Here is a 14,430-nt window from a genome sequence, read left to right on the forward strand (position 1 = left end):
AGTATAAATCCATGGCATGCCCACATCTTGAATAGTGAGTGCAGTTCTGGTCGTCCCATCTCAAAAAAGATATATTAGAATTGGAAAAGGTGCAGATAAGAGCAACAGAAATGATTAGGAGCCTGAAATGGAGCAGTTCCATATGAGGAGAGATTAAAAAGACTGGGACTGTTCAGTTTACAAAAGAGATGACTGTGGGGGGATATGATAGAGGTCTATAAAATCATGAATGGTGTGGAGAAAGTGAATAGGGACGTGTTATTTATCCCTTCACAGAACAAAAACTGCGAATCATCTGATGAAATTAACAGGCAGCAGGTTTAAAACAAACTTAAGGAAGTACTTCTTCACACAATGCACAGTCAACCTTGGAACTTGTCAGGAGATGTGAAGGCCAAAAGTATAACAGGGATCAAAAAAGAATTAGAGACCTTCCTGGAGGATAAGTCCATGAAATGGCTATTAGCCAAGATGGTCAGAAATGCAACCCCATGTTGTGGGTGTCCCTAAACCCCTGACTGCCAGAAGCTGGGACTGGAAGTTAGGGAATGGATCACTTGAAATTGCTGTTCTGTTCATTCTCTCTGAAGCATCTGGCACTGGCCACTGTCGGAAGACAGAATACTGGGCTGGAGGGACTATTGGTCTGACCCAATATGGCTGTTCTTATATAAGACTTTGTTATTTTTGAAGCTTTAGAGCATACTACAAGGATTTATAAATAGTGAAAACTAAACTACCATTGACAAAATGAGGAGTCTATTTCATGTTATAGCATCCTTGGTGGTTTTATTCTCTGTTCACTGACCTGCTAACTGGCAAAATTCAGCCATTTGCAGTGGGTGTCTGTGCCAACAGGGCGAATTACAAGCTTTGAGTGTGTGCTTATTAGCTTAATATAAAGAGTTACACGAAATGATAGAATTAAACTACACAAGTTAAATAAATTAACAAGGATCCACTCTGCAATTCATGCCTTGTGTAAATGAGATTAGTGTGTTTTTGTTCTCTTGGAATCTGATCCAACTCCCATTGGAGACAGCAGAAAGACTCCCATTAATTACTAATCAGCGGTAGTGGGATCAGGCCCTTACATGCTTCAGTCATTCAGGATGGGTCTGTTATGGTTTCCATACACACAGGGCAAGAGGTGCTTTTCCAGCCTAGGTGACATGTATTTCAGATTAAGGAAAACAACAAAGGAAGAACAAATGTAGTGTCCATGGCAGTGTACGTTTCACTCTCTTGAATCCCCCTGCTGCTAGCAGGCAGTCTTCTTACCTTTAAAGGTACAGTTCTGAGCGAACACTCATAACTAATTACCGCAGAGTATCTTCGGGATCAGGGTTATTAGCTAGTTCCTCCTGACACTTCGTACGAAGTAAGTGTTGGATGTAGATTCGAACCCGGGGCCAGCACTGAGTGCCCTGGCTTTGTACTGTACATCAGCCAAAGAAATTGCCTTTTTAAATTTCAATTAGAAAGAACATTAGGTCAATCAGATAAAGCCACATTGTGAGAATTTCCTCTTTATGGCACTCGCCTCTCCAATTATCTATAATGAACTTTCTAACAGAGCCGCAAACCTTTTTATATGCAAAGGAGTCCTTTATTGGGGTTGCCACAACCACCGCTTGTTAATGAACTCGAAACAAGTGTTACCAGAAAGGTTACGGTGCTTGTGGGGAGCGGTTGACGGTGACGGCGGAAGTGGTGGCAGGATGCGGGGGACGGGGATAAAGGGAAACAAGAAAATTCAGTCTTTGGGGCTTGGAGTGACTCCCAGATAATATCTTCCCCCCCCCCTCAACCTCCCACCTGGTTCTTAAGCCTTTACATTTGATGTATGTCAAGAGAATCCCGCGCCCCAGTGATAGATAGGGTTTGCCCACCTTTCTGCCCCAAGGATTTGCTGTGTAAATGTGTCCCCGCTTGCAATCCTGTAGCTAGAGGCAGAAGCCATCACTGGGGTGGGTTTCTGGGTGGTGTGGGAGCAGGGGGTGATTTTGGGATGTGTTCTATGGGAAGCTTTGCCACTGTTGACCCTGGCTGGAGGGCCGAGCTCCTACTGAGGCAGGGAGAAAACCTGGGCTTTCAGTCGCCTTTGGAAGCAGGAATCCTGTGCAATGAAAGCCAAGCAGCATGGCTAGCGATCAAATTGGAAGTGATGCAGAGCGCGCCCGGTGCCTGGCTCCCTTAGAGTTTAAATTCGGACACCATGTTCACTGATGCGATCGCTGAGTGGGCACCTGCTTTCAAGAAAACCTGGGGCCTGCTGAGGGAATTTGCATTGAGACCATGAGAACTGCACAGGGTTGAATGATTCTCACCAGAAACATGGTGGCCCTCATGGATTCTGGTGGCATTTCCATTTGAGATTTTGGATTTGTAACTCTAGTGAACCCCAGGCAGATCCAAATGAACAGATATCTTCATCCCCGAGTCTCTGCAAAACTGAGCCATGACCAGGGTCTACTCACTCTGGGAGCCTCCCCATTTCCATTCCACTTGCCCCCACAACTATCTGCCTTTCTGTTGATCTCTATAACATTACCACTGAGTAGCAGTTTAACCCTTGGGCCAGGCCTGAGGTGAGGTGCTACCTGCTTCGGAGGCTCTGGTGAGGGTGGTGTGGAGCCGTAATACTGAGAAAAATTTTTTCTGGTTATCAAAGGCAACAGTATAGCCCCTTAGTGCTGCCAGAGTGGCCTTTTGTTCAAGGCTGGGCTGGATGCATTCCTGTCGGGGATACCTAGGGGAAGTTGCCCAGCCCTGCCACAGTGCTAAGTGCATTCAAGCCCATATAGAACTCAGCCTTGGCAAAGCCTCATTGAAGGCAAAGTGGCTGTTCCCTTACTGAGAATCCATTACTCCTAACAGTGCCAATGCTGTTGGATGGATTCACCCCTGTATCTCCGGGGGGCAACTCTGCAAAGGTGGGAGGGGGCTTGTCTGGGGGGAGAGCAGGTTCTGCCAGGGGCAGGCAACTTCTGAACCGGGCTGTGGCTCAGCAGGAGCTCCTCTGAGGGAGGCCGCTCCCCTGGTGGTCACGTCCAGCCTCTTCTCAGCTGTGCTGGTCATCTGAGGAGTCCCGGGCAGACCCGCATCACTTCATCTCTTGGCAGCAGCTTTTCTGAGGCTCTTAGTAACATAGCATAGATGTAGGTGCATACAGGTGGCAATGTCAGGACAGATCAATGGACTATCGGTCCAGTGTCCCCATTGCCGAAGCTTCGGGGCAGGGGTGAACCCTCCCACACCCTAACGCATCTAACTTATCCCACGTGGTGTGTGTGGCTGGGATATCTTCCTGACCCCTGGTGACGATTCAGTTCTGGTGGGACTCAACCGAGAGTGCCAATTCAGGACCAATTGCTCAAACAGGGCAGTCACAGCCCAAGGCTGGGGTTTTTCCACCTCTAAGGCAAACCAAACCAGCCAGACAAAGAGGACCCTGGTTTCACCCCACTGGCTAACCACAAGTCACACAATTTCCTTAGACACTCCAGTCTCCCGGTATCACCACCAGTCCCACTTGTCCTGGGGATGAATGGTTATGAAAACCAACACCCCAATAAAAGAAAACGGTTCTCTTGATCGCAAAGAATCAAGCCCAGACCCAGGTCAATATACACATCAGATCTTACCCACAAATCACACTGTTGCCAATCCTTTAGAATCTAAAATCTAAAGGTTTATTCGTAGAAGGGAAAAGGTAGAGATGAGAGCTAGAATTGGATAAATGGAATCGATTACATACAGCAATGGCAAAGATCTTAGTCCAGGTTTGTAGCAGTGATGGAGTAAACTGCAGGTTCAAATCAAGTCTCTGGAGTACATCCACAGCTTGGATGGGTCATCAGTCCTTTGTCCGAGCTTCAGTTTGTAGCAAAGTTCCTCCAGAGGTAAGAAGCAGGATTGAAGACCAGATGGAGACGAGGCATCAGCCTTTTATAGACTTTTCCAGGTGTAACAACCTCTTTGTCCTTACTGTGGAAAGTTACAGCAAAATGGAGTCTGAAGTCACATGGGCAAGTCCCTGCATACTTTGCTGAGTTACAAGGTGGATCTGCCTTCTCTCAATGGGTCAGTTGTGTAGCTGATGGTCCTTAATTGGCCATCAGGCAGGCTAGTCAGAGCTAACACCAACTTGTCTGGTGAGTTTAAAATTTAAAATACAGACAGTATAGAGCCATTACAATTTAAAATACAGACAGTATAGAACCATTACTCATAACTTCAATTATAATGTGATACCTACATATAGACACCATAATTTTAACCAGCCACCCATAATCTGGTTTTATGCACTTTATATGACCCCCTTTGCACAATATTTGGTGCCAGATTATATCCATAACGTCACACCCCTGTAGCGAATCAGCTCACACTGCAGTGTGACCATTGATATCCGTCATCGTTCTATTCCTAGCTGGTGTAAGTGCCGATGTTACATGTCGAATCCATTTCTCCATCTTCCTTAGATATTTGCCTCCGTAAGGTACTCCCAGCACCTGCAGGAACAGGTTCCCAGACTCTCTCAAGCCATAAATCCCACTCTCAAGCCTTCCAGTTTCCTCCCCACTCCTACATCAGTCATTCTAAACCTCCCCTTCCCACACCCCTACATGCAACCTACACAATAGCTTAGGGACATACGTGGTTCACCTGCATTTGCCCGTATAAATTATAAAGATTGTATTCTCAGGTGCTTTTTGTGTGAACAAGAAAGACAAAGTGAACCAGATTGCACGGTGTGCTTGATGTAGCAGACTCTGCTCTATGGTGCTCTGATCCTGGCGGAGGGCAGGTGGTGTGAAGGATTGGGAGCAGAGCAGTGAGAGGTCCCGATGATAATCTCTCAGGCCTTGTCTGCATATAGAAGTTGGTAACTAAAAGTGTGATGTTAAACAGCTGTAGATAACTGGCCTAACTTTGTATGGGGACACTCTGCATGGCTGTTAAACCTGGCTTGCTTTGGTTTAGCTGGCGAGGCTGAGGGTTTGGCTACATTTGGAATTTCAAAGCGCTGCCCCGGCAGCACTTTGAAGTGTGAGTGTAGTCGGAGCGGCAGCGCTGGGAGACAGCTCTCCCAGCTCTGCATGTAAACCACATCCTTTACGGGTGTAGCGTACAGTGCTGGGAGCCATGCTCCCAGCGCTGCCGCCCTGATTACACTGACGCTTTACAGCGCTGTATCTTGCAGCACTCAGGGGGGTGTTTTTTCACACCCCTGAGCGCGAAAGTTGCAGCGCTGTAAAGTGTGAGTGTAGCTATGGCCTAAGGCTTAAACTCAGGTAAAGTGCCCACCTGCAGAGTTGCGCTGGATTAGCTAAATCAGTTTATTTGGCCGTTAATTCCTTGTGTGTGTGTAGAGCAGGTCTTATGCTCGCAGAGCCCGTTTGATCCAAACTGCCTTCCCAGTGCCCCCAAAGAATCTACGAGGGTTATATTCCTTCCTCTCTGAAAGGCAGGGGCAACCCATCTGTTGGGGGCTGCTCTACTTGACTAGCTCAGGACAGAGCCTCCTAGATGGGCCTGAGCCATCAGATTCCCTTTCAGTGCTGAACTTTCCCAACATTTCAGGATATTTGGATCCAGGGTTTTGATTCATCCATTATTTGTCCCTCCCCTTGTAGTAGGTGAAGCCTGAACCCCCGATCTCAACACCTCCAAATTTAAGGCACTTACATTCTGTGGCATGATCCCATGTCTAGCTGGAACCAGCTTTTCTACTGAGTGTTCATTGGCTAGTGAGGATGATGGTGCTTTGTGCCTACACCCAGCCTTTCTCTTTCAGTGCCTTGGCAGTGGAGCAGTGCTGAGTCCCAGCGGAGAGGGACTCTTTATAGAAGTTTCCCACCAGCTGATTAAGGCACAGGCACTGAGGAGTTCCATATGGAGCTTCCTCCACTCCTCATAGGCCAAGCCTGCAGTGTGTGGGGGAGTGAGGGGGAATTGGGAGGTATATGTAGAGCACAGGAGGACTCAGTCTGGGGCATGGACCTCCTACTAACTGGCTTGGCATGTTTTCTCCTCTCCCCCCAGGACTGTCCTCAGTTGCTCCAGGCAGACAAGATCCTGGTGCCGGTGGAAGTGATCAAGCCAATCACCCTGAAAGCCAAGAACCTGCCACAGCCGCAGTCGGGGCAGCGGGGCTATGAGTGTATCCTGAATATCCAGGGCAACGAGCAGCGGGTCCCCGCCCTGAGGTTTAACAGCTCCAGCGTGCAGTGCCAGAACACCTCGGTGAGGGAGTCCCGCGGGCGGGCCCATTGCAGCGGGGTGGGGATGGGCAAGGGGAAGGAGCCCCACAGTATTGGCCCGGTGGGAACCCTGAAGGAAGGTGACAAATTCCTAGTTTCCATCCCTGTTTACTGCAGGGAACAAGCTGCCCTGAGATCAGCCCCACACGTACCACTGCGGATGGGCCCCTCACCGACACCACAGCGTGCGCCTCACCCTCATTCCCAGGAATGGGAGCCATGTTTCACAGCTCCCTTGGCCTGGCTTGAGATCGTGGGGATGTGAAGGAAGTGCTGCCTAACACCTGTGAGGAAGCTGCTCAGGCTGTCCTCGCACAACTGCTATTGCACTTCGACCCAGGGCTGAAGCCCCCCCTGCCAGTTCAGCTCTGAGCTTCACGCCCAGCCCTGCCAGTGCACCTCAGTCCAGTCATTAGGATCTTAGCCTAAGCATTAAGAGACCTGGGTTCAGTTCTCTGTTCTGCCAGAGGCTTCCTGTGTGGCCCAGGGCAAGTCACTTAGGCCCAGATTCCCAATATTAGTTAGGCTCCTATCTCCCATTGATTTCAATGGCCCCTGACTCCCTTTCTGAAGCCCACCCTCTCTACTTCAGTTCCCCCTCTGTAACAGAGGGCTAACAGCACCTCTCTGCTCCCCTGCCGGACGTGAGGCGGAATCCATTAAAGGTTGTGAGGTGTTTGGAGATCTAGCGATGAAAAGTGCTACATCAAAGCTAGGTTTTATGACTAGATCCGCTGCTTTTAGCATCCTGGGGCATCACACACAGCTAATTCCAGCGCTTCAATCCCGCCATTCTGCTCCTCTTGGCATTACAGTGCTGGGTGCTGCATGCGACTCTGCCAATGCACTTCAATCCTGATTTGCAGCGCCCCTCGCTGTAGCAATGTTGGAGTGCCATCCACTGCTCTGTCAGGTCTCTTCAACTCTCATGCAGCCGCCCCTGTGGTTCCAGTCCTAACCTACCACATCTTCCAGACCCTTCCATTTCACCACACTATCAAGTTATTACCCTAGTGTTATAATCCAGAGCACTTCTGCAGTATCTTCTATCCAATGATCTCAAAGAGCTTTATAGACATTAGTTGATTGAGCCTCACAATCCCTTATCAGGGAGGGATCATCGTCTCTAGTGTACAAATGGGGAAACTGAGGGACAGACAGTTGACGGGCCTTGCCCAAGGTCACCCAGCAGGAGTGAACTCAGTCCTAACTCCTGGACCCCTACTTCACTAGTCATGAGCATCCTGACATGCACAGTTTGTCCTGCAGAAGAAGCCAAACAGATGAAGCATTTGTTCAGAAGGGCCATCAATTGGAAGCCAAAGCAGCAGGTGTAAAAGGAGCATATTTCACACAGTAATGGGAAGAATCAAGGTTAACACAGTCAGTGCCACTGTGATGGGGCCAAAGGAGAACCCAGATAGACGGGCAGACAAAGAACAGGAAGTGTTAAAGGGCCCAGAGCGAGAAGTGGTGTGTGACTCACTGTGTGACTCTGGGCACGTCACTTTGCCTCTTTGTGCTAAATTTCCTCCCTGTGTGATCCAGGATTACTAACTCTGCCCGGCCTCACAGGCTGGATATGAGGATCATGGGAAGAAAACCCGTCTCAAGAGGCAAAAGTGGTTTCTTACTGAAGCTGGTTTTCCAGCAGTGTGTGAGAGTGTGGAAGGGTCTTTCAAGTTGCCCAGGCAGGGTGATTTCATGTATAGATTTTGCTGTATTATTATTATTGTTATTTGATGATTTATTACTCAAAGGCCTAATTACAGGCATCAGCCACTTCCTCCCAGCTCCAGCGCTCAAACTCAGGCAGTATTCTGTTGCATTAAACAGCATGTTGAAGGTTATAGGCCGTTAACCGCATTTTATGATCAGTTACAAATGAGCATTTCCCCATCAAAGCCCCTGTTTGTCCCCCTGCTTCCATTACTGGGGAGCACTTGAGGTCAGGATTTTGCAGAAATTTGTGGTTTGAAAAATGAAGAGCCCATTAAACACCTTCCATTTCCTTTCATGTGAGTGCAAGACGGAAGTTAAGAGGAATAGTAGAGGGATCTACTAAGGTCTTTATAGCTGGCCATAAAGCTGTAGTGGGGAGAGAAAGTAGCCAGCCAGTCTACGCAGTGAATTCCCAGGGACACTATTAGATGGTTCAGTATCAGTCTGGATATAGACACAGTGAATCCGGTGCTGGATTGGCAGCCCCAGAGATGAAGGTCAGGATTTTCAAATGTGCCCAGTGACTTAGAGTGTCTCCATTTTAGGGGGGCCCAGCTTGAGATACCTTACATGGCCATGGGGAGTCCTGTGGCACCTTATAGACTAACAGATGTTTTGGAGCATGAGCTTTCGTGGGTGAATACCCACTTCGTCAGATGCATGTAGTGGAAATTTCCAGGGGCAGGTATATATATGCAGGCAAGCTAGAGATAATGAGGTAGTTCAATCAGGGAGGATGAGGCCCTATTCTAGCAGTTGAGGTGTGAAAACCAAGAGAGAAGAAACTGGTTCTGTAATTGGCAAGCCATTCACAGTCTTTGTTTAATCCTGAGCTGATGGTGTCAAATTTGCAGATGAACTGAAGCTCAGCAGTTTCTCTTTGAAGTCTGGTCCATCTGCTAATTTGACACCATCAGCTCAGGATTAAACAAAGACTGTGAATGGCTTGCCAATTACAGAACCAGTTTCTCCTCCCTTGGTTTTCACACCTCAACTGCTAGAATAGGGCCTCATCCTCCCTGATTGAACTACCTCATTATCTCTAGCTTGCCTGCATATATATACCTGCCCCTGGAAATTTCCACTACATGCATCTGACGAAGTGGGTATTCACCCACGAAAGCTCATGCTCCAAAACGTCTGTTAGTCTATAAGGTGCCACAGGACTCTTTGCTGCTTTTACAGATCCAGACTAACACGGCTACCCCTCTGATACATGGCCATAGGGAGCAACAGGGCACGCTTCCCCCTTATGCCCCTCTCAATGTGTCTACAGCTACCCCTCTCTAGGTGAAAATGACATTCCATCTGCATGGCTCTTTCAGGCCTTGGCTTCCTTGCTGGGACTGCCAAGAGGGTCCCTCTTGTGCTGATGAGTTTTGTTACTTAGCCATCAGTCCCGGGGAACTGAGCTCTTCAGGGCAGGGAGTGGATTTGCCTGTGCTGGTGCTGCCAGATTCTCCATTCCAGCCGAGCTGGTCTGAACACAGGAGCAAAGGAGATGGTTTTAGTCCACCCTTGTGCCTCCTAGATTCTGTTGGTCCCAGGCATAAGCTAGAGCAGCCCCAGGGATTGAGCTAACCTGCACTCTGCTACAACAGTTCCTCTACAGGCTATGGCAGCAGTCCCAAACTGCTAGGGTGCGGCATGCTTTCGCCAACCCCCTCATTTCCCCCAATAAGCCCTGTCCTAACCAGCCCCACTAGCTCTTCAACACAAAAAAAGAAATGCTAGGCCTAATTTCTGATCTCAGTTATACTAGTAAATTGGGAGAAACTCTCCTGAAGTCATGGGCGCTGCTTAGGATTTACACTGGAGTAGCTGAGAGCAGAATTGGGCTCTTCCTCTACTGGCCTTGTGGAGTTACTCTGGATTTACACTGGGGTAGCTGAGATCAGAATAAGGCCCTCTTGTTTTAAATAGTTACAGCTTCAGTTAAGAAATGTCTTGAGGCCACTGGAAGGGGATCAGCCTCTCTGAGTGGCCGTGAGTGATGCTGTACGCACCTCTGCCTCTGGAAGGCTGAGTCCAGCTCTGCCTTGTCTTCTGGCCTTCGTGGCAATATTTCATTTAATAACTGCAATAAGTCACACCAGGCAGTGCATTTCGGAGCAATTATTTCTCTTGTCAGGTGGTTTGAGCCTCTCAGCCTGGGCCTCGTGCTCCATCACATCACCCAAGGCATGCAATTATCACCCAGACAGACCCTGCCTGCCATTACATATTGCATTTCTTATTCTGTGTGCTGCAGCCAGGCTGGCCCAAGAGTGAGGAGATGAAAGCAGAGAGCGTTTAGGAGGAGTGCTGGGAAAAAAAAAAAACCTCTCAGGAAGAATGGCTGTAACGGTGAGATCTGTTAGCGCGCAGAACAGTCTGCTCTGTGGGAAGCAGTGGGAGCCCTGCTGCTTGCAGTCATTTGAAGCTGGACTGGCCAAAGCTCTCAGCAAGCATCATGCACAGGCAGCTCGCTGGTGGGTGAGAGATGGATTAGGGGACCAGGAAGGTCTTTGCCATCACTAACTCCTGTGATCTGTGTACACACGCCCATTCGGTTTGATCTTCTGCCCCTGGCTGGCCCCAGCACTCGCAAGCTGCATGGACTGATCCTTGGCCGTTAATTCCTTGCCAGTGCTGCATCTTATTCTTCGTCATACCCTTGCACACGTGAGCCTCAGCGCTGTGTGCCTGAGACCCCTGTGTAGCTCCACACCGAGTGAGGATGAGCTGCCTTAATGGCAACTTATTGCACTTGAGTTTATTGAGCTCAGGAGTGTTTGAGTGGCACAGAGAGAGAGAGTGGGAGACGTGATCCTGTTTGTAGGAGACATTAGAACTGCTCTCTTATGTGTAAATCAAAGATGGGCAGAGGGTTGGGCACTCACACATATCTTAATTCAGAATTAATAATTCTTATTTGTGTATATTAAAATAGCACCTAGAAGGCCCAGCGAAGATCAGGACCCCTCCTCCCCCGTGCTAGATGCTGGGATCTACCTAGAGCAGACAGACCGAGGTGGGAGAACAGAAGGGTTACTATCCCTGATCGATGGGTGGGGAACTGAGGCAGAGACAGGTTAAATGACTTGCTCAAGGTCACACGGGGAGTCTGTGGCAAAGCCAGACACATGTTTCTGGAATCTCAGCCCAGAGTCTTCGACACAAGAACACCCTCCCTCTATCTTACCATACTAAGGGGACACAAGAGCACGTACTAAATCAAAATACAGTGCAGCTTCCCTGGGGATGTTTCCCGCTCCCTGTGAAGGCCAAGCCTTGGGTGGAGGGGCGATGAAACACTTTGGCCTCATGGCACTGCCCTGGGTGTGCTGGTCTGAGGCTGGCCACAAATGGGATTTGTCCTGTGATCTTAACCTTTGACCTTTCTTCACACAAGCCGGGTGTTTGGTTCTCTAACTGCTCGTGCCTAACTCTATGGAAATATGCAGTCTCATAGGCCTGCTAGACTGATGTTGGGTTTTTAATTAAGGGTACTTGTGGTAATAAAATCCCCACAGAATCTGTCGAGGTTTCATAGCTCCAGGCTCAGTCTAGGTTTACACAGAAATGTGTAAAGCAGTCATGGAAACCAGATGTTAAATCAAGACGGGTGACATATGGACCCTGTTAAAGATCCATTTGTGCCTCGTTCCCCCCCATATACACACCTCCCCACGCTGCAGCTCATGAAAATGTCATAATGCCACTATATAAATCCATGATATGCCCACACCTTGAATACGGCATGGAGTTCTGCTCGCCTCATCTCAAAGGAAGATATATTAGAACTGGAAAAGACAAAGAAGGGCAACAAAAATAATTAAGGATGTGGAACAGCTTCCCTCTGAGGAGAGATTAAAAAGACTGGGACTGTTCAGCTTAAAAAAGAGAGGATGAAGGCGGGATAGGCTAGAGGTCCTTAAAATCACAGCTGGTGTGGAGAAAGGGAACAAGGAAGCGTTATTTACCCCTTCACGTAACATTGGAACCAGGAGTCACTCAATGAAATGAATAGGCAGCAGGTTTAAAACAAACAAAAGGAAGTATTTCTTCACTCAACACACAATCAACCTGCATTGCTGGGGATGTTGTGAAGGCTAAAAGTAGAAGTGGGTTCAAAAAAGAGTGAGAGAAGTTCATGGAGGACAGGTCCGTCAATGGCTATTAGATCAGATGGTCAGGGATGCAACCTCATGCTCTGAGTGTCCCTAAACCTCTGACTGCCAGAAGCTGGGACTGAATGGCGGGGCTCGATCTCTTGATAAATTGCTCTGTTCTGTTCATTATCTCTGATGCACCTGGCACTGGCCGCTGTCGGAAGACAGGATCCTGGGCTAGATGGGCCATAGGTCTGACCCAGTATGGCAATTCTTATCTTCTGCATTTGGTGAACTACGTAAAAACTTTGGTTTGTGGCACACTCTTTCCTAGCTGCAAATGCTGGAGCATTTTTTCCGATTGCATTTCAGTGACAGAGGCAGTGGGGGCTAGTGAATAGTGTCTGGGGGTGGGAGGCAGAAACACTAATGTCTCATCCCATCTCTGCCACTGCTTGTGTGTGTAACGTTGGGCAAGTCTCTTCACTTTGGTTTCCCCATCTAGAAAACGAGAGGGGCTTTGTGGATTAAACAGTTAACATTTGTAAAGTTCTGTTATGTAGCGATAGACTTGATTTTACTGTTCTACTCCCAGCCTCTCTCTAGACGCAGCAATAATCAGAGAGTTTAACCATCCCTGCATCAAACAGCCATTCTGCGTAGAGTGCCTTGTGGCTTAAGGATTTAAGCTATGTAGAGGGACTGTGGCCAGAAGCTGTTTGGTATATATCACAGGGCTGCTCTCTATCTGTGAATATGTAAACAGTATATAAAGAGACAATAGCTGGTACTCCAGAATATATATATATCATTTCTGGAGTTTGTAGGACCGATCAAACTTCTTATGGTCTGCAAATGGCTTCCTCAGGCAGCCCTTCATCAGCTCGTGAGCACTGAGCTACGTCTGTGAAAGGGCAGCCTGTCTTTTGCAGGTGCAATTTGAGCCTCTGCAATTTGTGCTGCTTATTCTGCACACACACTCGACCTGTGGTTGTGACTCCGGTTGTTAGAGGTGGAAGGGCTGAGATTTGCATTCACGGTTAATTTTTGCCAGCCCACAGTTACCGATATCTATTTTACAGGGGCAAATTGTCCCTGGCAAATGGAAGGTTAACAGACTCAGTGGGCTGTGAGCAAACTCCAGAGCCTACCACTGAGAATGTGCTGAATATACCAATCTGGTGTCTGGGGTGTCCTAGCTGGAATGGCACCATCAGTCTCATGCAAAATAGTACTGAAGTGGGACATAAGTGGTTCCCGGGCCTAATGCTGAACCTCTGTGTGCAAAGAAAGAGGTGGTCTCTGAGCTAGCCAGAGCCAAACCATTGTCAAAGAGAGGCAGCACTTGGAATGCACCTGGGAATTAACTGGAGGGCAGTGCAGCCTCTGGTGTGTGGGTGTAACATGTTCCCTGAGTGCAGCAGAGCCACGTGGGCAGGAAGTAGCACTGTACACCTACTGCACTCTCCAAGTGCCCACGAAGCGGTCATGGCTGTGATAGTGTCTGGAGGCAAGAGAGGCCTGGGAAATGGCTGGGAACCCTGAACGTGCTAACTCTGATTCTGTCAGGCACTTACCTGCAGCTAATATGACCCCTTTGTATTGGCCCATCAGATGGTTTCCAACAAACTTCTGGGCCTACAAGGGGCAGAGGACAGTCTCCATGAGCCCTTTGGGATCAGTTCTGCTCCGTGTGTGCAGCAGCACGCATGAATGTCAACAGGAGTCACCTGTGCATAGCCAGGGAAGGATAGACCTTGTGTAATACCCTGGGGAAAGCTGCGCTAAGCAGTATACAGACACAAACCCTGATGCTCTGAGTTTTCCAAACCACAGGAAAATTGCCTCTCCACCACAGATCCCAGAGACTGAGAGGCCCTTCTCTCTAGCCGCCAACATACTCAATGCATGTTCTTAGGGCCAATGGATGGACTCCTAGTGACTCCAGTGAGCTTTGGACTGGGGCCTCAATACTCCGAGTCAAACCAGGAAAGCAGGACCAAGAGTTGTTGTGGTTTTGTTTTGCCCTGTGAATTGCTTTGTCCTCAAAGGTCTCTACTCCTTTGAGAACAGCCTTCAAACCCAGGACAGCGACAGTAAGATCAGCAACCTTGGGCTCAGCTCCTCAACAGATGCAGACTGGCCGAGTCGAAGGAGTGTTGCCAAGAGAGATCTGTGACTCCCAGTGTTTATTCCCTCTGAGTTGATTCTGATTGCAGATCAGTTCTGCTGAGTTAAGTTAAAAATGTCATCCCCACCACAACTTCCAGTAATGCAAACAGCCCAAGATCTAAAAAGCCAGCTGAGTTCTTGCTGCTGGCACGGACATCCTCAGTGGATGGAAGGCT

General features: G+C 48.5%; 1 protein-coding gene across 3 annotated transcripts in view; it reads left to right on the forward strand.

Moving 5' to 3' along the window:
• Positions 1-14,430, forward strand: part of PLXNA4 (plexin A4) — a 703,772-nt gene that overhangs the window by 528,023 nt on the left and 161,319 nt on the right. For all 3 annotated transcript variants that reach the window (XR_007772140.1, XM_050936769.1, XM_050936770.1), the window contains exon 10: positions 6,049-6,249. Coding sequence is in view for 2 of the 3 variants with exons in the window: in XM_050936769.1 (XP_050792726.1) it covers positions 6,049-6,249 (201 nt within the window). In the remaining variant the exon portion in view is untranslated. The remainder of the gene's footprint in view (positions 1-6,048; positions 6,250-14,430) is intronic.

Source organism: Gopherus flavomarginatus, chromosome 1 (genome assembly GCF_025201925.1).
Source record: "Gopherus flavomarginatus isolate rGopFla2 chromosome 1, rGopFla2.mat.asm, whole genome shotgun sequence".
Lineage (NCBI taxonomy): Eukaryota > Metazoa > Chordata > Testudines > Testudinidae > Gopherus > Gopherus flavomarginatus.